The sequence below is a fragment of the Cynocephalus volans genome, chromosome 11, assembly GCF_027409185.1.
Source record: "Cynocephalus volans isolate mCynVol1 chromosome 11, mCynVol1.pri, whole genome shotgun sequence".
Lineage (NCBI taxonomy): Eukaryota > Metazoa > Chordata > Mammalia > Dermoptera > Cynocephalidae > Cynocephalus > Cynocephalus volans.
Window position 1 is genome coordinate 78,240,746 of NC_084470.1, and position 23,748 is coordinate 78,264,493.

The following is a 23,748-nucleotide window of genomic DNA, read 5'->3' on the forward strand; positions in this document are numbered from 1 at the left end:
AATGCATACATGGTCTGTACGTTATTATATTTTTAATTGTATTTGATTTAGACTGGAATTAAATATAGAGAATACATCTAAACTCTAAAACTGATTACTTTTAGAGAGTACAGATGAAAGTGAGAAGTGAGTCAGGGCTTCTTGTTTTACATTTACATTTGTCTTTATTATTTTAAGATTTAAAAAATTTAAAACATTTTATCATAACAATTTATTATACATATTTGTGGGGCACAGAGCTGACTATCAGTAGCTGTGTACAATATGTGATGATCAAATCAAGATAATTAGCATGTTCATCATTATAAAATGTAATCATTCTTTGTATCCATTAATCAAGATTTTTTAATGAGCTTGTTTTCTCATTGTTTAATGAATAACATCAGGAATATTACTGAGGCTTGAATGACATTTCTGTCTAAAAATACGAAGAAAGCATGCCATGTGTTGTGTTTTATGTTTTATACTGCTATTTTCCTTCGGGAGATGAATTCTTCCTTGAGAGATCTCATTTGACCTGCGTTTGTAATGTAAGGTTTTTCTAAGACTCCAAAGAAAAAGCTGAGGTAATGGAGCAGTGACGATGGTGCATAGTTGAGTTTGCATGAAGGTGACTCAGATTTTAGCCCTTGAGATGCTTGATCATCATGCACAGTGATTGACTGCGCCTCATTTATGATCATGCAGTCGATTCTTTTTAGATTTAAATAGTAGCACAGCTCACTGAACAGGAGGGGAGAGCCAGCTAGTTCCAGGGGTGTCATCTGTGTGTAAACTAAGCCAGTGATTTTACATCGTCCTAATGAACATGTTAATAGTGTGATAAAAATGAAGACTCTTGAATTGTGTTGGTGGTGGTGCCTGCTCAACCTTTCCATATTCAGGATGACATAAAGCTGTAACAGGCTTTCAGGAGCACAGTATAGATTGGATATCATGCTTTTCATTAACTGTGACACAATGGATTATGGCACTTTAAATAAGAAGGGGAATTTGCTCTCTTTTTGAACTGTGGATTAACAAATGCTTATTCTCAGCAGAAGTTGTTTTCATGGCCTTCCCCATTTATTTCTGCTGTGGTCGCCTTCCCCTCCCATGCCATTACTAAACAGACAGTAACACACACATATACACACAGTTCATACTCATCAAATCTTGCTATTAGAATTGAACAGTTTTGTTTAAAAAAAAAACAACTATTTTGCGTTTCAGAAGAGGATATTTCAATTGGGCCATGCAGTGAAAATTCCCCAACAGATGAACTTGACATTCTGTTGTGTATTTATTGTCTGTCTTTGCACAGATTATTACTTCCTCTAGCTTAGGGATACTTCATCCATTTGTCAGGTGGCAGTAGTTACATTTACCTGTCCGCTTTGAGCATTGGGTCAATGTCATTGTGAGTGCTGGATGAGTAAGTACACTAGAAAGCGTGATCGCCAAGGGCTGGGTGGTTCTGCGGGGGAGGAGGGAAGTTGTGGTAGTTGTCTGGTGGTTAAAATAGATTAATAAGAGGAACCCTGAGCCTGACTTCTCCTTTGCAGCCAAAGACCTCCTTTCATCTGACTTATTTCTTTAGCAACTAAGGCCAATTATACTCCACAAGTATATTCCAGAGGAATTGGGGGACTTAACCTATAAAAATAATGAGTAATTCTGGATAGTTCATATAAATTTAGTATTTGAACAGATGTTTATTGACCATCTGCCATGAGGAATATATTGTACTAAGCATAGAAGGAGATATAAACCCTAGTTTAGTAGGTTCCAATGAAACGTAAATACCTTAACAGACGTGTATACTTCTCTATATGACAAACAACTCTTATGTTCTGTAGGTTAGTCACTGTGCAATACGTAGGGTGTTAAACATAATCAATCACACTTTTCTCCAGAGTAAGTAGAGATACTACCTGTTTCCACATATTACATTTAGTTGTAAGAAATGACCTAGAGAGAAATGTTCGAGTCTCATTTCAGTTGCTTCCATTGGGAAAGAATTTGAGAATTTATTTATTTGAGGTTATTATGTATCATAGAATTCCTTTCTAAACCAGAGCCTATAGTAGAATCCCTTTAAACACAAGAAGTGCACATCATAATCAGGCATAATAAAAAAGCATCATACCATAGAGTTATTGTTTGTATAAAGAAATCCTAATATATGAAAATTAATGCATGATAATGACCCTTTATATATATGCAAATAAATATACTTGTATAGATAAATGTATATATTCATATATATTTAAATATGTACATATAAATAGTATATAGTAAGTAGCACCTCTGATAGGTGGATCCAAAGTCACATCCCCTAGTTGCAAGGGAGGCTGGCAAAGAAATACCTACAGTTTTCCACTTCTATGGTAAGAAGCTAGCTTTGCAGCCAAAAAAATCGTCAAATTGTTATTACAATAATTATACCAGAAAGTTTGGAAAGTAGAGAATATGACAATGTCATCATATTCCGTTGTTCTGATACAAAACTATTTTTAGATAAAATTATTAGTTTTCTTCCAATTTATATGGTTTTGTGTCAGCACAATCATAGCTTCTATACTTTTATATCTGAATTTTATTTTCAGTATCAGGTTTTTAAATGTTGCTAATACACTCCATATATGACATTTTAAATATTTACATAATACTTTGGACTTATTTTGCTATTCTTCTAGTGTTAGAGATTGCTGATAAATTTTTATTATGAAAAATAATGTGGTGAGTATGTTCACATCTAAAACTTGGCATCTTGTCAGATTTTGGGATTAAGAACCTAGAAGGAATCTTATTAACCTTCAGTTCATTAATAAAAAAATTAGAATACTTAATTTATACCTTTTCTTAATTGACATAATATAAACAAAATCCTCACTCCTTTTGATGTGAAATTTTATATGTTCAGAATTGAGTGAGTTAACTTTGGGACTGTTTTAAAATTTTTAAACATTTTATTTAGGCAAGCTATGTTGAACAAATATTTACAAAACAGCACTGCTTTTTAATTTATTATTAGGAAAACAAATATATGACCTAATAATAAATATCCTGTATCTAGACTAGGTAATTTGATATATTTATCATAATAAGCTTATGGCTGTTATATGAATGTTAATACTCGTCTCAACATTTTTTAAAGTAAAAAATTTCAATTGCAGCAGGATCACGTGTCTCAGAATGATATTCTCCTTACTTTGTCGATGTTCTGAGTCAATTATAGTATTTACAAGTGGATTCTTTTAAAATTAAATGATATTATCATAAAATGAACATACCATAGTTTATTAGCCAGCCCCCAGGTAAATCTGGCAATCTCCTATTTTTAATATATAGAAGACTTGCTCTCTACTGTAAAATTCTGTTCATTAGACATAGGTTTATTACATGTCTAGTGCATGTCAGACACTGTATTATGTAATAAGTACAAGAACGAGAAGGACATCTGGCCTGCTGTCGAGTGGCTTACATCAAGTAAATGGTATTATCGTCTGGAAATAGATGTGTATGGATGCATTAGGATAAACAACAATAGACTGTTTCTGGGAATAATGACCAAAAAGTCTCATCTGTGCATATTTAGGTTATTTGCATTCAGGTTAGTGTGTGTAGTTTGAGGACTCAGGTCTGGGAAATTCTCAGGTGTTGTTTACCATCCCTGACTTTGAAATATGGGAATATTTAACTTGATACAGTTTCTGCCCCCCCCAATTTTGTTTTGTTTTGTTTTTTGCCATCGTTAGCCCTCTAAGTCAGTCTGGGGTGTATGTAATTCTGCTCTTAGGTGAGGGTGCTTGCGTTCATGAATGGTGTGGGAGAGGCAGTAGTATGAGAAAATTGGAAGGGTTGGGGGAAAGCACGGGATTTTTCAGCATTGTCTCTGCTCATATAACATTCCTTATATTCTTCTTCCCAGTGATGATTCCATTTCTACTCCCTTGATACCTACTAGCAAAGAGCTGTTTGTAGCTCCAAGTGTTCCCTGGACTTGGGATCCTACAACATGTAGTTAAAGACTCAGGAGTAGTAAAATGTAATTTAAATTAATAATACAAGTCTGAAACTGTATTCTGAAAGGTTAAATCAGATATAATCTTGTAAGCGTCTTGGTGAACAGGTTGCTGGGTACGTTTTATGTTTTAGAGATATGTATAAATCCTCCTTTGAGAAAGGTGGAGCCTTGGTTTTATGAACAAGACAACTTTTGCTTCAGTCCTGCTAACATTGCGTGGGGGCCACATTAAAATTTCATTTTGATCAATAGAAAGATAAATATCATAATATAGTCAGGCATTGTCTTTTGGTGTGGGATTATTTGTGACTTTTTTTCCTTCCTTTTGCTCATCTTTATTTTGTAAATTTTCTCCCATCAAACACATTACATTTTTAGTAAGGAAAGTCCTAAAATTTTTGTTTTGTCCCTACTCTTGAGGGTGTTAAGGTTAATTCAGTAAAATTTCCTCTGTGCCTTTTCTCTGGTGCATTTCTCTTCCTGGTGACAATTTGGGGTGTTTTAAAATAAGCATATTGGCCATATTACTTGTAGCAGGGCATTGATCACTTCTGAGAAGTGAAGCCATGATGCCTCCTGCATATTTTGGTTGGTTTGGAGCCCAACAAATCTGTGTTCAGATACCTGGCCAGATGATAACAGGCAGTGACATCAGGCTAGTTATTTAACGCTGTGCCCTCGGTTTCCTTACCTCTAAATTGAGACAAGAGATAGCACTTATGTTTATTATGAGCATCAGATGAGATTAGTGTATAGAAAAGCCTTAGCATTATGCCTTGTATATAAGAGATGCTTAGAAGAAATTAATTTTCCTCCCTAATTTTCTTTTCTCTGAACAGAGAGGGTGAGAATTCTGTTCCACCTCATTCATATAGCCTGCAATAACCATTTTGAATATGGAAAATTATATGGCCCATTGTTAAGTAAATAATCATGTTCTATATAAGGGAAGATGAGCTAAAAATATTGCATTATTTAGCCTATTACATGCTTTTTTCCTTAATCATTTCTATTATTTCAAGAAAGCATCCTTTCACTCTCTCTGTCTCAAGAAGTATTTTATAAGGTTAAATTTCTGAGCACATTCAGTGGTAAATGTATAACTGCATCATTCCATATTTCAATACCAAAAGGAGGAGAAGAGAACACTCAAATTTAGTGGCCAAAATGCAAGCATTTTCTAGAATGCTAATTAGATAAAACACATAATACAAGGAAGCTTCAGTTTGGTAGTTGCAACCACTTGTCATTTTGCTGAAAGAGTCCATTTAAGGTCATTCGGGTCTGCACTTATCTGTCATGGGCATCATTTGAGACAAAAACTTTGTGGGAAGAATGCTGTTTAATGCTATTTTCACTACTTCAGCTTTTCTTTGTTTTTCTGAGTGGTCTGTACACTTTTTTAAAAATATGAGTGGGGAGACAAATAGCAATATGAAACTAGATCTAGAATCCTTAAAATTGCAGACATTTCAGGATTAAATTATTTTATGTGAACATCCAAAGCAACATTGGTGTGTGTGTGTGTGTATGCATGTGTGTGTTTGTGGTGTCTAAGGACTTTTTACACTTTTTTCCTTTTTTTATAACTCTTTATTATGGAAAAATTGCTACAATATACAAAAACAAAAACAAAAACAAAAAACCACAATGCACCACCTCCCCTATCAGAATTCGCCACACTTCTCTTTATATCCTCAAAAGCAGTTAGAAAATAAAAGTTTGTGTTGTGTACAAAATTATAAACAAATGACTTGAAAGTTTAAAAAATATATTATAGAGAAATAACTCCTTTTTTAAATGTAGGAAATAAATAGATGAAACAAGTTGTTATTTTATTATGGATACTTTGGACTGTAAGGAGGATTTATGTGAAACATCGTAAGCTAATTGTAAACTAAGAATTAGTGAACTTATGGCTTTGTTTACAAGTGTAGTAATGTTCCTTTATTTACTATTTTATCAGAAAAAGGGGACTTTTAAGTGACATTCTCAGATATGGACAATGTACTCATAATTGATGTTCAGAATGTCCCAGAAACACCAAAAGCAGGTTCCCAGTGTGCTTTTTGAATCATTAGAATTGTTCGCTTTCATTTGGTCTAGTTTTAGGGCATAGTTTCCCATTACTCTGTTGAACTGATAGTTCTAGATTTATCAGCATAGCGTTTCCCATCCAGGTTACTATCCAGAACTGAAGTTGATAGGAAGTCTTTTGTTTTTAATTAGGCTACTTAAAACGATAATGACGTTTTCCCTCTGTCCAGTTAAACAAAAAATTCTCCTTTCCATGTCAAGACATGAAATAACTGTTGACTAACTGTGAAGCTGAGATACAAGAAGGTGCTTCATTAATAGTTCATGAAGTATCCGTGCCATTCCTGTGGCTTGACTAATTCCTGTGCCACCTTCTGAAATCTACCACTAAGAGGAGTGGGGTGAAGAATTGGTACAGTATCTTTTAGGGTAAGATTTCTACACTGTGGTGTTATTGACACTGGGGCTAGAAGATTCCCTGTTGCAAGGGGATATGCCCTGCACTGTAGGGTGCTTAGCATCAGCCCTGGCCTCTACCCACTAGATGAGAGTAGCAGGCCCCACCCCACCCCCAGAGCCCCCAGCTGAGACAACGAAAAATGTTTCCAACATCGCTGAATGTTCCTTGAAAGACATAATTGCTTGTGGTTGAGAGTGGTTGTCTTAAAGGGTAGGAGCACCTTAAATGTAAATTTCTGTGTGGGTTACCTTCTCCTCTCTTCCCCACCCAAACCCTCTAATTATAAGCTCCTTGAGGACAGAAATTGAATATTTTCTTTTGTGTTGAGGTTTCTTTTTCCATCTACTACACATAATATATATACTTTTGGAGACTGACTAAACCGCTGCATTTTTGTTTTGTTTTGTTTTTGATCCAAGCCACATTTAAGTGCAGTGGGTTTTTTTTAACAAGAGGGTAATCTGGACGTTTCTCTTCTTCCCTAACATTTTTGATACTGGTTTACAATTAGGTATATGGCAACTGACATTTCAGTGATACAATAGCCTATTTTCTTTCTTATAAAAGGCGTTACTATATCATACAATATTTTAACCTTTCCTTTACAAATCCCATGACACTTAGATGCTTTTGGTTAACAAAAATTCCTATTGAGTCTGGAAGATTCTGTTTGCCTGCCGATCCCCCCCCCAAACTCCCCCACAAAAATGAAAGAAAGAAAGAAAAAATCAACCCTTAAATTACTTGAAGTCCTGAGGCAGTTTTCCCAGAACAGATGTTCATTTTGACTTTCTCTGTTGTTAAATCCTGTCTTTGTTTATCCACTGCTGGCTCTAGGGGCTGCTTTTCTGTTCACTTAGGAATTGGGTACAGCTTTGGTTTAACACCAGTGTCCACTCAGGTAAAGATTATATTTTAAGTAAAAGATTTACTTATAATGAAGTATGAAAACTCAGAAGGCGTATGATACTCAGAAGAAATAATTATTACAAAGGCTCTCTGTACAGTTTCAAAACCAGAAACATGAATTCTATAGATAACTCATAACTTGGTATATTTGGTATGGTGTTTAGGAGTAAACCTCAGTTTTTTCATCCTGAAAATGGAGATGATAATATCTTCTACCTCAAAGGATTATAGTGAAGATTACACGAGCCAATCCTTTGAAAACTTTTCTGGCACATTGTAAGTGCTCAGTAATTGCTTTATTTTCACTTTTTAATTATTTCTCCTAATTCGAGGTGTCCCAATATATTCAAATTTTCCTACCTTTGTTCTCAAAAAAGTACTCTGTCCTTTAGCTCTTTATACGCTTTATCCATTATTTTTATCATTAAAAAATCTGAGTGGGACTATCCCAACTATGTATATTGGTCTTGTATAGGTTTGTCCTACCTTTACAGATTTTTTATAGATTTGTGACAAATTTTAAATCACTCAAGGAATTTGCTTTGTAGAATGTAATGAATCATTTTTTGCAACTGAATTTTTTTTTGTAATGAAGAAAAACAAAACTCCCCCTAAATACCTCTATAAGCTTGATTTTCAGTTTATTGAATTTTTTCTATGACATAATTGTAGATCATTGACCATTTTGTTTGAAAGAGGTAGTCCTGATTTTGATCTCTGGTTTGATCCGAGAAGGTCAATATGAATTCAGTTCTGTACCCTCTACATAAGTTTTTTTTAAAAAGTTTCATTTGTGGCGAATAATCACACTCTTGATTTGATCAATGAGAGTACTCCATGAGAGTACTCCATGAGCAGAGGGTGCTTGTGCTGACAGCACCACAGAAGAATCCCAGGGATCATACTGGACTCATGATCAATTCCTGCAACACACAGTCAGCTCCTTTACAAGAAAATTGCAGGCCAAGGTCCAGAACAACAAGCTGAAAATAAGACATTTCATGCTTGTGATAGGTTGATAGATTAAGTGCTTACTTAGTAAATATGCTACCTTAAGACTTTTCTTTTTCTGGAAAAAGAAGATTGAAAATGAGTAAAAACGAAGTATGAAATACATCAATGTGTATGTTTTGTGTGAATGTGTATAGGTTTTCTCAAACTTATGCCAAGCAGAGAGAATAATATAGCGAACACTTCATGCGGTCATTACCCAGCTTCCACAAAGACTGACTCCTGGCTCATTGTGTTTCCTGTCTACCTCCTTCTAGCTTGCACACGTGGATACAGAGTAGCCTTCCCTCCCAGTGAATTTCTTGCATTGCACTTGTCAGTGGATGAGATTCTTATTTCTCTGTTGGTTTATTTACTTGGTGTTTGCCTCTGCCTCCTTAACTTAAATATGATTTTCCTGGGATCAGGGCTTTGTTTAGATACTGATCGATGCTCAACACCTAGAAATGTGCTCAGTAAATACTGGGAGAATAAATGATATAGTTGTTAAGTGGGTAGTTTACAGTATGTCTGCATGTGAAGCTCTCAGCAGAGTACCCGGCACAGTCAGAAAACACTGTGCGTGGCTGCTGTGATTGGTGGGGTTAATTCCAATCTGGGATTTCATCATCACATAATCTATAAAGCAAGTCTTAGGAATTTCCCAAGACAATGCAGTTCCTCAAAAACCAAAAAGACCCCACAGTCTCATGATACAGACCCCGAAGTCTGTTATTATGAGGCAGCTTCTTTTTTGCCAGTTTTTAACTCGTGTGGACTTGACCTTCAAACCAGCAGCATGCAGCTCTCATCTCTGACTGGGGGCTTTCTGACTGACCTTTTGCTTAGGCCCAAGGCAATGTTTTCATCTCTCACAAACTTGACCACTGCCAGTTTCTTAAGAGTGTCGGTCCTTATGAAAAGGGATTGTGCTGCCTGTGCCATAATCATCTCTAATACCCGATAAACTGAAAACAATGGGGGCATTTTAGGGGGGAAATGCTAGAACAAAAAATCGTCTGCAATTCTGAGGCAGTGCTAAACTGGGGCACGTGGAAAAGTTCTAGCACGTGGAATGCTGCTCTTGTAACTCCCATGGGGTGGGGCGGGGGGACTGGACAGTCCATACAATGGGCTATTATAAGGGCACTATTGAACCACGTAATCGTGGCCCTTTACAAAACCATAAAAATGTGTCAAATATTTTACAAACGCAAACTGTCTGGGCTTGCATGTTAAACTGAAAATTTCACAAATAACAGTCCTCTTAATCTGATCAAGTATTTCAAGAAAAAATTGAAACAAGGAAAATTTCTCCATTGTATAACAACTTCATGGGTTTATTTGTTATTTGCAAAATTTTCCACAGAGGAATTCTGCCTGAGTATAATTTTATTTATCCAGATCTGTAGGCTTTCATTTTTGTGGAATTTATAGGTTTTTTAAATTACAAAATTAGTGCTGTGCGCATTATAAAAAATATAGAAAAGAACAAATAAAATAGAAGTCACTGATAATTTTATCATCCATGGATAGTCATTGTTAAGACTTTGCTGAATAATTTGTCACTAGTCTTTTTTTTTCTTTTTTTACTTTTTTTGCCTGTGCATATGTATAAACAATATTTTAAAATCAACTTAGGATAGCAGTGTATGTAGTGTTTTTAACCTGTTTTGTGTTCCTACTTAAATTATGAACTTCCTCTCTCATTAGATAGTATTACAAAATGTGGATTTTTTTTTTTTTTTTATACTCTGAAGTTTTACTCTGACTTATATATCCAACAGCTTGGTATACAAAAGATGTGCCCCAAAAGATGTGTAAAAATTAGTCATAGCAGTATTATTTATAATAGTCAAATATTAGAAACAACCTAACAGTCTATCAACAGTAGAATATATATATATATATATATATATATATATATTTTAAATTTTATTTTGTCGATATACATTGTGGCTGATTATTGCTCCCCATCACCAAAACCTCCCTCCCTTCTCCCACCCCCCCACCCCCGCAACAATGTCCTTTCTGTTTGCTTGTCGTATCAACTTCAAGTAATTGTGGTTGTTATATCTTCTTCACCCCCCGTTTTTTTTTTTTTTTTTTTGTGTGTGTGTGTGTGTGTGTGTGTGTGTGTGAATTTATATATTAATTTTTAGCTCCCACCAATAAGTGAGAACATGTGGTATTTCTCTTTCTGTGCCTGACTTGTTTCACTTAATATAATTCTCTCAAGGTCCATCCATGTTGTTGCAAATGGCAGTATTTCATTCGTTTTTATAGCTGAGTAGTATTCCATTGTGTGGATGTACCACATTTTCCGTATCCACTCAACTGATGATGGGCATTTGGGCTGGTTCCAACTCTTGGCTATTGTAAAGAGTGCTGCAATGAACATTGGGGAACAGGTATACCTTCGACTTGATGATTTCCATTCCTCTGGGTATATTCCCAACAGTGGGATAGCTGGGTCGTATGGTAGATCTATCTGCAATTGTTTGAGGAACCTCCATACCATTTTCCATAGAGGCTGCACCATTTTGCAGTCCCACCAACAATGTATGAGAGTTCCTTTTTCTCCGCAACCTCGCCAGCATTTATCGTTCAGAGTCTTTTGGATTTTAGCCATCCTAACTGGGGTTAGATGGTATCTCAATGTGGTTTTGATTTGCATTTAAAATGTGGATTTTAATAACTGCATAGTATCCATCTGTATGTAGTAGTTCTCAACTGAGGCAATTTTGCTCCCCACCCCCTCCCCGGGAGCGTTTAGCAATATCTGAAGACATTTTTTGTTGTCTCAACTGGCGGGAGGGGTGTGGTGCTACTGGCATCTAATGAGTAGAGACCAGGGATGCTGCTAAACATTGTACAGTGCACAGATCATCCCTGACAACAAAGAGTTTTCTGGCTCCAGTGTCAGTGGTGCCGAGGTTGAGAAGCCTGAAATGTATGGCTCCCTACCTCATAATTAATTTAATCCATTGCCTGTTATTAGATATTCGTTTCTAATTTTTTGTTATTTAGAAATTAATGGTAGCATTTTCTTTTCTTTCTGTAAAGGACAAGATAGTAAATATTTTAGGCATTTTGGTCCAAAAGGTCTGTTACTCAAATATACTCTTGTACTATTATAGCTTGAGAGCAGTCAGACTATACAGAAATGAATGGGTGTGGCCATGTTCCAATAAAACTTTATTGACAAAAACAGGCAACATGCCGTATGGTAGTAGTTTGCCCACTTCTGTTATAGATAGCTCTCTGATGAACATCCTTGTACCTCAATCTTTGTCCCATATCTGATGATCTGCTTAAAAAAGTTATTGAAAAGTGCAATTGCTGGGTGGATACATATATATTTTAAAACTTTATATGATTTTATTTTATATGTCAAAGTGATGCCAATTTATTTTATTGTCTTGTATTTAATGTGGCTTTCTGAGCACAGTTATGTCACCACCATTCTATCAGATTTCCACCCTCCTCCAGGGGTGTGGAGTGTGAAAGGGTAAACAGGACTGTCAAAGGAACTGTCTTCAGAAATCAGGCAGGTTAAGGAGTGAAGCAGGCCATTGTCAGTGTCAGAATAAAGAGGGGTGGGTGCCTCAGGGCCCACCCGGGGACTTGGAGGAGGGGACCAGCCCCCCCCCAACCAGGCATACTGCAGCAGCACATTGGGGCCCACCCAGTGACCCAAGGCATGGAGTGGGAGACTGGACTCTCCTCCCACAATGAGGCACACCACGCCAGTGCCTAGGGGCCCTCCCAGGGACCAGGGGTATGGAGAAGGGGACCGACCCCCCTCCCACGACCAGGCACACCATGCCAGCACCTCGGGGCCCACCCAGTGACCTGGGGCATGGAGCCAGGGACCAGACCTCCTGCTCACAACCAGGCACATTTCACCAGTGTCTTGGGGCCTGCCTGGTGACCCAAGGCATGGAGCTGGGGATCAGACACACCCCACAACCAGGCACACTGCCAGCACCAAGGAGCATGCCAAAAACATCACCTCAATGTGGGTGGCCCACCATAGCCACCACAATAACCATGGCTGCCGTGAAAGTGGCTAGACGCCGCAACCACCATGCAGATGGTCTGCCAGCCACTGGAGTGCACTGACACAAGGAGAGTCACCAGCAGAGATAAAGAAAAGAAGAGGATGTCTCTCTCCACAAAGCCCATTTCAGAGAGACAGAAGAAGCATCTGCTCTATGATAATATTGGGGGACTTGATCATACCTTTCAGCACTGAACAGATCATCTAGGCAACAAATCAACAGAGTAACCATTACTCTTTCAGAAGAAGAGAAGAAATCTAGGGTGATTAGAGGGGGAGGGGGAGGGAGAGGGGGATGGAGAGAGATTGGACAAGGGGCATAAAGAATAATTACGATTTGTAACAATATATATGCTGGTAATATTGATTTGATCAATATATCTCAATGTTGAACCCCCAAAATATGTATAATCAATTTTGATTGAATACAAAAAGTAAAAAAAAAAAAAAAAAAAAAAGAATAAAGAGGGGTGGGCATTCAGCAAAGTGAAGAGTTAAGAGGGAGAAGCTGCTCTCAGCTCTGATCAATTGCTGCCTCATGGAGTGCAGTTCAGTGTTGATAGAGAAACCAGATCCTTTTTTTTTTTTTTAATTGAAACATAATTGGTTGTACATATCTGTGGGGTACAGCATTGAATATCAATACCAGTGTGCAATATGTGATGCTCAAATCAGGATAATTACTATAATTATCATTACACAATGTATTCATTTCTTGTGGCCCTTTGCCAATTTCTCACTAACTCCCCCTCCCTCTCCCCCTTTCCCTCCACTGTCGGCCTCAGTTCCATTCTCTCCTTTTGAAAGTTCAAGGAATTAATGTGATTGTTGTATCTTTCTTTCTCTTTATTTATTTGTTTTTTTTTTTAGCTCCCACTTATGAGTGAGGACATGTGGTATTTCTCTTTCTATGCTTAAGTTATTTCACTTAACATAATTTTGTCTAAGTTCATTCATATGGCTGCAAATCGCAGAATTTCATTTTTTTCTTATGGCAGAGTAGTATTCCATTGTGTATATATACCACATTTTCCTTATCCAGTCATCCATTGATGGACATTTAGGTTGGTTCCAACTCTTGGCTATTGTGAATAGAGCTGTGAAAAACATGGAAGTGCAGGCATCCCTTTGACATGATGATTTCAATTTCTTTGGGTGTACCCCCAGCAGCAGGATTGCTGGTTAGAACACTAAATACTGTGTAGGCCAATAAGCCATATCTGTGGGCTGTGCCCATGAGCTACCAGCTTGGGGACCTCTGCTTTAACCATGACTTATGGAGGGCTCTCTAGCTAGAGATTGAGGCAAATCTCCAAGCTCTTGGCTTTGTGTTTGAGACCCTCAGGTACCTTCTGGCTTCTAGCACTCTTAGATGAGAGCTATAAAAATTGGTACTCTGTACAGACCCTGACAGAAAAGGAAGCTTCATCTCTTAGAGTAGGATGGCAGGCTATGAATCAACTGCCTGGACTGGAGACTTGGTTCCTCCAGAGCTTTCTGAATTAGTCAGGAAGAGTGAGGGACTGTCACATCTCCATTTCCCCAGGACATTCCCAGAGGCTGTCAGAATCCTAGCCTGCAACCCCTACAAGGGTCTACGCATCTGCCGCCTTGTCCTCAGCTTCTGTTCTCCCCCTTATTCATGCGTACCAGCTACACCGGCCCCATTTGTTTATTGATTCACCAAATATTTGCTGAGCATCTGCTATGTGCCGGGCCATGTTCTGGACAAAGCAGGGAAGGGTATGGAGGATCAGGAGTGCTGGCAGGGTGTGGGTTGGGATTTTGAATGTCTTTATGGGAGATAAGATCTAAGAGGCAGTGATCCTGGAGTGGGATGGCGAATTAGGCATAGTGGGCAGGGGTTCTCATTGGTGTGCATAAGAGTCCACCTGGAGAACTAACAAGCTAACTAGATTTATGGGCCCCACACCCAGAAATTCTGATTCTTTTGCTCTGGGTTGGGGTCACAGAATGTGCGTTTCAAACATGCACTGTGAGTAACATTGGTATAGGGACTTGTAGGGCTTTGTAAGTATTTTGTTTTTTTCTCAGAGATAAGTAAGGAGCCATCACAGAATTGTGGTTTTGTTTGTTTGCTTTTTGTAGATGAATGACATGATCTGACATATATTACAAGGACCTCTCTAGTCACTGAGCTGAAAATAGACTGTAAGAGGGAAAAAAACAGAAGCAGGTTGTAGAGTCAGGAGACTTTCAATCATCTAAGTGAGAAATGATGATGGCTTAGAGGTAGAGGACAGTAGAGGATGAAAATTAGTCAAATTATGGATCTATTCTGAAGAGGGAGCCCGTACTTTTTGATGAACTGCATATAGGGTGTGAAAGAAAGAAAGGAATCAAAGATGACCTATGTTTTTGGGATGAAAAACTAGGTTGAACCATATGAAGACCATTTTTTGACCAACAAAAATGACAATTTCCTGTGTTTCCACCTAATAGAAAAATGGAGTTGCCAACTATTTCAATGGAGAAGCCCTTGGGAGGAGTCAATTTGGAGAGGATGATGAACATGCCAAGTCTGAGATGTCTGCAGTCCTCCAAATGGTGCTGACGCCCGGGCAGGTGGAGATCAGTCTGCAGTTCAGAGAAGTCTGGGTTGCGCTGTTCACTTCTGTGAGACTGGTATAGATCACCAGGGCTGTGAGTGTAGGTAGATAAAAACCAAGCTCTGAGCCTGGAGACGCTCTGACATGTAAGAGGGGGAGAAGAGGAGAAAACTAGCAAAGGAGACTGAGAAACAGTGGTGAAGGAGGTAAGAGGAAAACCAGGCAAGTGTGGTGAATTGGAAGCCAAGTAAAGCACGTGTGTATTAAGAGCCTCCTTACTGTTCCTTGAACATGTAAGGCTTGTTCATGCCTGTGGGCTTTTATAGGGTGCTGTTCCTGCCAGTCTGCCTGGCTCATCTCACCAACTTCAGGTCTGAGCTTAAATGTCACATTCTCTGTGAGGCCCTTCCCTGAACAACCTGTGTAGGATTAGCACAGTTGTCTCACATGTAGTTGGTACTCAAACCATACTTGTCGAATGAATGGTAAACATACAGCTCTTTTGATGAAAGCAGAAGTCCAGGTGAGAATGTACTAAAGCCTTGCTAGCCAGGGTATGATGTGTCCCCTGAACCAGCTGGGTTGGCATCCCCTGGGAGCTTGTTAGAAATGCAGGATCTTGGGCTCCAACCCAGACCAATGGAATCACACTCTGAATTTAATAAGCTCCCCGATTGATTTGTATATGCGTTAAGGTTTGCCCCCAATCCTGTATTTAATTCTTTATGTACAGCAAGAGGACAATTGAGTATATGCTCTCAAATGGCAGCAACTCAGAGTAAGATTTTAAAACTATCAAAATCACATCTCTTCAGTAGTTGTTTCTGTATTCAATCAAAAGTTTTTATTATGCAGTTTCAAAATGAAACAAAACTGTGTGTTGAGACTTTCAAGAATTTTTAATGTGGTTATTCAAGTGACTTTTTTCTTAGTTTTATTTTGAATTGACCCAAGCTTGGAGTGAATATAAAATGCATAGTGTCTGGTACATAGTAGATAATTTAGGGTGAATGAATGCCAATTCTGTTTTCTATATTTGAAAACATTTTGCTGTTTATTATGACATATCCATGCATAATGACTGATAGGATCCTCAGAGTACCGGACCTGTAAATGCATGGCTTTCTCTTAAAGGGAGTAGTGGGTTAAGTTTATTGGGTCTTGCTTCTTCTTCTCCCATTGGAATTTGACTCTGAAAGTGGTGTTTTTATTCTCAGATTATAAATACTCTGCAGGCAGACAACTACCACTCCTAAATCTCTTCTATTTCTCTTCGGCTGAGATTAAAACTTGGTGTTCTTTTTCTTCTTGTAATCTTTGGCTTATTTTAATCTGAGAGAGAAAAAATAATATATGTATTAGAAGTTTTCTTATGATAATACTTTTTTTTCTGAGGCCACTAAGTATCGTTTGTCCTAAAACCAAAGCAAGCCCGCCTTGCAGTTTATAATAAGCACACTGTTTTATAGGTCATTAGCTAAGGGTGAAAGATTTGCTAGGCATTTTCGGTAGGACTGGGCTAGTTTATCCTATTATAACATCGAAATGTCAGAAAAGTAGGTTTAGTGTTCTTCCCTTTTTACACATTTACAGCTAATTTCTCTGAATTCAGAAAGCCTATAAAGTAATGACAGGAAGTGTTGTGAAAGTATACTGGCCAATAAATATGCAATGTAAACTTATATATATTAATTTGGGCACGCATAGGATATGTGATGCACCTCTGGATTCACACAGTCTTATCTTTTCCTCTTGACTCAGTTAAAGCCCTGCATGATGGCTTCCTTTCTATGACAACATCAAAATGTCAGAAAAGTAGGTTTACTGTTCCTCCCTTTTTACACATTTACAACTAATTTCTCTGAATTCAGAAAGCCTATAATGACAGGAAGTGGTGTGAAAGTATATGCACTGATAAACATTTGATGTAAATTTATATATGTTCTTTGTGCACACATAGGGTATGTGAGTACACCTCTGGATTCACACAGTTTTATTTTTCTCTCTTTACTCAAACATGGATCCACAGAGAAAGGTGTGTCTGTAGTTCACCACTACGGATGGTATACTGGAGACCTGGCTATAGTTTCTAACCCTGGAAAATCTTTCAACTTTCTTCTCAGAGTTTCTGTATCTTTATCTTTAAAATGGGGGTAATGAAGCATATCCTATGTTATTACATAGATACTTGTCCAGTAAAGACAATATTTGGAAAAACAAATACAAAATTATACATACACATATTATTTCTCTTCATAAAAATCACCTCATTCTGTCCTCCAAACCTGCTTAAACTTCTGTTTAATAGGAAAGCTCAATTCTAGTTTGGTAAAACTTTCTTAGAGAGCAGAGATCAGCATTTTCTATAAAAAAGCCAGAGAGTAGATATTTTAGGCTTGGGGCCATGAGAACTGCCCTGCTACTATTCAGCTTTGCTTCAGAAAGCAGCCATGGGGAATATGTAAACAAATGGGGGTGGCCGTGTTCCAATAAAACTTTATTGGCATTGAAATTTGAATTTCATGTAATTTTCATGTATCATGAAATACCATTCTTATTTTGATTTTTTGCAACTATTTAAAAATGTAAAACCCATTCTTAGTTTATAGGCCATACAGAAACAGTCAGGGGCTGGGTTGGGCAGATGGGCAGACCTCTCTTATAGAGAAAAGGCCTTGGGTTTATCAACTTTATTCATTTTTAGTCTTCCTTTACTCAAGTGCTCTTTATTTTTGCTTTTTGTTTGCATCTGATTTTGATTGTTCTCTCTTAGGTCAGGATTCATATACTTGTGGTCCTTATTTTTTGTTAAGGATACCTTTGTGCAGATTGTTCAGAAAACAAGATTATGTGTCTAAGAACATATGTGAGTACTTCAAAACGTTCATAGAAGGATTCCTATTATTTTTTAATTCTTTTTTCATTAACTTTTTGAGTACCCTTGTATGTTCTGACTTTGTGTTTTCTTTTGCAGTAACGTTGTGATTGTGGGACTGAAAAGAACCTTGACACTTAACAAATGTTACCCTATACAAGACTTTGCCCAACTCATTCCAGAAATCTAGCTTTCTCTGTTTTACCATTTTTTTTTTTTCAGGGATTATGTTGCATAATTGATCTTCTTTATAAATTTCCATTTGAACAACAGTATGAAAAACGTCATGGTTTGGGGGTGGTGATGGTGGATAGCAATTGATTGAATGATAATCCCTTTAATTTTCCTTAAACTTACTGAACAGAAGAGCAAGTTCTGTCCCTAAATGTAAGATGGAAAATCTAAACACTTTATTGACTTGTTAAAAAAATTAAATCAATTATAAACTAAGAGGATTCTGGGAATCCTCACTTAATTTTATTTAAATTCTCATTTACAAATAGTAGAAAGAGTAGGTCAGTGGACATCCACATGAGGATTTTTTTCCCCCTAGTGAGTTCTGTCATCAGCCAGAATGGCAGTATCTATAGCCAACATATTCCACTGACATGTGATGTGCTCCAAATCTCTTTAGAATTAAACTGATGGAAAACAACCTGTCAGTCTCACCCAGCAAGTGGCGAAGCTAAAGTGTGACAGTTAGGAAGTGATCCATTCCAGTTCTCCTGATATCAATTCAAGATCTGAATGAAGAAAGGAAAAAGGGCAAAAAGATAGGAACAGTAACAAGGAAGAAAAGTTTCAAAGCCTTTGGATTTGTGTACTTTAACTCAGATAGCTAACATAATTTATATAAAATATAAATTAATAGATTAACTATATTGTGATAGAGTGTAATATATACCAACTTTATTTTGTGGTCTGTGTTGCAAGTGCTCAGAAATACTCAACTTTTGCTTCTGAATTCCTTAACATGGGTAGTTGGTTTGAAGGTCAAAAACGTGCAGAAATTATCGGGAAATCGTGATGGTGTTTCCGTCCCCTTTAATGCTACATGTATGTTCTCATTTGCATGCTTGTTTGATTGGCTATTTAAAAATTAATGAAAGTAAAGTCATTAACTAAAAAGCTATGAATTAGAATGGTTGAAGATAGAAAATTACATTTATATAGCTTTTAAAAGTGTCAAAGAACTGTAGTACCTTGTAAAAATGCTCTGAAGGAGTTAGGGCAGGGTAAGTATCTTTCTCCATCGTTTTCTGGAGGAGGGATGCAGGGATCACAGAGGTTATGTCACATGCCATCTATCCACAGTGATGAGGATATTGCAGGGCAGTGAACATGCTAGAGTATTAACAATGTTCTAGATCAGTGGTTCTGAAAGTGTGATTCAGGAGCCCTTGGGGTCTCCAAGACCCTAGCAGGGCTTCTGTCAGGTCAAAACTATTTTCAGAATAATAGTAAGATGTTATTTTCCTTTTCATTCTCATCTCATGAATATACAGTAGAGTTTTCAAAGGCTACATGATGTGTTAAGATGTCATTGTTCTGATGTTTAGTGAGATATGTGCTAGTGTGTGATCTTATGTTTTCAAAACTTCTCAATTTTCTTTCTTAATATGATAAATATTGATGGATATAATCTGCATACACAATTAATTTGAAAAATTTAGAAGGGTTGTAGGACAAAAATTTTGGGAACTGCTATTTGAGATATTTTGCTAAGCCCTTTTGAGAGGTATGATATCATTTAATGCTGAAAGCACCCCTGTGAGGCAGGATCTATCATCATTTCTATCGAGTACACAGAGACAAAGGCCTGGAGAAGATAATGATTTGTAGGTCACAAGAGTGGTAAGTTGTAAAGTCAGAGTTTGAACCCAGGTTTCAAATTCTTAAATACTCTGTTGACTGTTGTCTCTCCAAGACACACCAGGAAATGCCTGGATTTGGACCCTAACTTGTCAGAAGAGGGTCTTCTCCTTAGAATCTAGGTCATCCCTCAGTGAAAGTAAATAGAAAGATTATCCTCATGGACAATGAAAAAACAGAAACCACATTCTAGTGATTTTTCTTGTAGTGTATGTACTATGTGAAAAATAAAACAATTGGGTGTCAATTTTTTAAACTTAGAGGATTTCACTTAAAAAAGTTCAGATTGCCACTTCTCCTTAAAAAACTAGGAGATCTAGCTAGACTGGACTGGTATTGCCCATCGCCATAACCAGCTGCAGCTTATATTTGCTATTCCTTTAGATGAAGTGTGTGTCTTCCTGTTAGCCACAGAACCTGCTACTCCTTATTACTTTACCCCACAGTTCATGTCCCTCATTTATGTTACCTGTTTGAGGTGTTTGGGTTGGAAACAGCTGAAGATGTTCTGCCTATTGCATAGTGTTTTATAGGCCATCTGCTTTTAATTTACTTGAATACTAAAAAGACACTGACAGTAAAAGAGCAAAATACATCCCTTTCTGCTTACCCAAACCTGGATGTAGTAAAGACCTCAGTTACAGTGCCAAATGGAGAACAAGTTGCTTCTTTCCTTACTGAAAGCATAAAATTCTGATTCATTAAAGTATAAGGATCTGCCAGTGAATTAAAATTTATTTTTAAATGTGCAGCCCTTTCTTTTTTAAGTGTAATAGTGAAATAAGCACATTACACTCATTGCCCTCATTTTATGTTTATTTTAGTAATGTCTATTGTCCTCATCATTATCGTGTCTGGACCCTTTGTGAAACTTAAAATGTCTCTGTGAATCTCTGTGTGCATGTTAAACCAGTCATTTGAAAAAATTTAAGATTGTCAACCTAAAGGACTTCATTATCCTGGGCTCTTAGGTAAAATTATTGAATTTTAAATTTTTATGCTTAAATATCATCTCCCCATTTCAGCAGTGAATATTAAGCATTTATCATAATTTTTAAATATATATTTGTTTGCCTCTTTTTTCATTTCACCCTAGACTATAAGTTTCATAAAGCTGGAAATTATGTATATTCTGTGCTTTGCACAGTGTTTATTTAGCACATAATACCAGTAAATAATTGAATGAATAAATTTATAAATGTGTCAATTGTGTATATACCTTAATCTTCTCTAGCCCCAAGAATTATATTAAAAGATTTTCAGTAAAAATTTCTATGCTTCCTAATTTGAGATTAAATTGGGGAGACATTTATTTATTTTCCACATAAATGTGCATCTAGTTCTCTCTCTCTTTCTCTCTCTCTCTCTGTGTGTGTGATGTTCTATTTATGATAATTCCCCCTCTTCCTGATGTGAGGTCAATAGACAATTTACACATCACCCTGCTAAAAATAAGGTGCACATTGAGACCAGTATGCAAGATGAAGCTGTTGAACTTGAAAGTTCAGCACAGAGTCCCTTCCATTCTAAGAGACGGTCTTCCTGCAGTAGGAAGTGCAAAATATTCGGTCATTAGAAAAGTCTCATGTGTAATAGCCTTTAGACGATGTCTCTTCCAAGGGGGCATCCAGCTTTTAACCTATTGCTGAAAGAGAAATACCATTGTCTATTAATACTACTGGAACTAAAGATGAATAGTGAATTGGCCTTGATCTGACAATGAGTTTGACTTTAATAGCTCATCACTTAAAAAGGTTCTTTTATATTTATGAAAAAAAGCATGACGTCAAGCCAGGGGGAAAAACTGATAACAATATTTAAGACCAAACTCGTAGGGCTTCCAAAAAAATAGTCCCTTGTGTGAACGGTTTTTTTTTACACGCATAACTAATTAGCTTAGGTTATTATAAGCAGGGCTGCTGTGATAAAGTTTCCTGTGGTGTCTCGGGATACCTTGTTTATAGTGCCTTCTCTATGCCAGTCAGTTTTCGCATCAGAATTACAGAAAGTAGAGGGAGGAACAGTCTACCGTTTCTCTTTGGATTGGGGCCACCTAAAACGTTGTTATGCTGGAAATGCTAGAATATAATCATTATCAGGTGAGCTTTATTCTTATTCATATTCAGTCTCCGAGACATAATGCAATAAATCGACCAATTCACCTTTTTAATGTTATTGTAATAGGCACACTGTTTTCAATAAGTACAGATCTACTCTTTTAATGTTGTTTATTGTTTGATGCCATAAGAAGTGATTAGATGTAGTTTTGAACAAAGTAAATATTAGTAGGATTTTTTTTTCCTGGTATATGGCTGTGTTTTCTCCATTAGCTCCTGTTCATAGCTTATAATATTAAATTGTGCTTATCAAGGAAAAAAGTGACTTTAAATTGAATACCATTGATTGAGGGGAAAAAAAGCATTCCTAGTTCTGTATTAATGTTTGTGAGAAAGGAGAGAAAATATCCTGATGGCTTGTTAATAGTCATGCCTTTAAAAACACATAAGTGTTATGCATTTGAAAGAAACTACTTAATGTAGAATTGTTTTTTATGTTGAGTTCTTTCTTAGTTAAAATGTTGAATAACCATGTCCAAATGAAAGTGAGAGGAATTAATCCACAACTAGTTGATTTAGTCATCGGAATGTTTCTGTTTATTTTCTACAACCATTTTACAATTGGTTCTTAAGGAGTTTTTGTTTGTTCATTTTAAAACAGAAAGCTGTTCTGTTTGCCAAGGAAAGTGAAATAAATTGAGTTATGCTTCTTCTTCTAGATGATTGTTTTGATCTTAATAAACCCTTTCAGGTGTGTTGGGGAAATTTTTGCCCTACAGATACTTGCAAACTTTTAATTATTAGACATGAGAGGAAGGACACAGGTTTGAAAGAAATGTATAGTTAATTAGCAGGGAAATAATATAGGGCAAAGTATTATCCAAAAATCCTACAAGTTAGACTTTAAACTTCAGTAATATCAAAATCCGTTAAGCGCAGTGCCTGGTACATAATAGGCATTAATAATTCTGTCGGTAGGCTGGTCAGTCTCATGTTTTCGCTTGAAAGAAGAGTCATCCAAAACTCAAAAATAACGGTGTTGTCTTCTCTTCCGTCCACGACCATGTTCAGGTGCAGACTCACCTCGAAAACCCCACCAAGTACCACATACAGCAAGCCCAAAGGCAGCAGGTAAAGCAGTACCTTTCTACCACTTTAGCAAATAAACATGCCAACCAAGTCCTGAGCTTGCCATGTCCAAACCAGCCTGGCGATCATGTCATGCCACCGGTGCCGGGGAGCAGCGCGCCCAACAGTCCCATGGCTCTGCTTACACTTAACTCCAACTGTGAAAAAGAGGTAATTCATGTCTCCTCTCCTCTCCTGTTTTCTTACAGTAAATAACTGTCTGTTGGATAGTATTCCCACACTTAACTATGAGCTCTAGTTTGTCCGCGTGGCCACAGTCACCAGCCTTAGTCCCCCATTTGCCAATGTGGCTGTCACATTCCAATCTCTTGTCACTGGCACTGGGTTATTGAGTTTGTGGCATGTGATGGAAGACCTTAGAGGCAGGGACATTTTCTCTCTCCACTCGTTTCTACTTCATTAGCTGAGTGCTTTCTTCTCTTCCATGCCATTCAGTTTATGAAGCAGTGAAAATGCAGAGAGGAGAAGGGGAGGTGGAAAAGGAAACACAGAAATAGAAAAGGTGTGGGACAGGCGGTTTAGAAGTTCCGCTTGTTGTGAATGTCTGGAATATTATTTTTATTTCTCCCTAAGTTAAAAAAAAAAAAAAAAGAAAGAAAAAACGAAAAGCATGGGGTGTGTGTGGTTGGATTTGAATAATATAGCACAGGATAATTTAATTGCAAGATACATTGGATTTCACAATAAAATTGCCACTGTCTGATAAATCTGCTTTTGTAAAGGGTGGGTTGGAGACAGGACTCAAACATACCTTCAA

The 23,748-nt window shown here is 37.1% G+C and overlaps 1 protein-coding gene across 10 annotated transcripts in view; it reads left to right on the plus strand.

The window, feature by feature from the left end:
- MITF (melanocyte inducing transcription factor) overlaps positions 1 to 23,748 on the plus strand; it is a 211,339-nt gene that overhangs the window by 158,433 nt on the left and 29,158 nt on the right. For 4 of the 10 annotated variants that reach the window (XM_063114138.1, XM_063114140.1, XM_063114139.1 and 1 more), the window contains exons 3-4: positions 14,932 to 15,054; positions 22,914 to 23,141. In XM_063114138.1, the coding sequence (XP_062970208.1) occupies positions 14,932 to 15,054; positions 22,914 to 23,141 (351 nt within the window). The remainder of the gene's footprint in view (positions 1 to 14,931; positions 15,055 to 22,913; positions 23,142 to 23,748) is intronic. The other 6 variants (XM_063114142.1, XM_063114144.1, XM_063114143.1 and 3 more) reach the window with 3 other exon arrangements.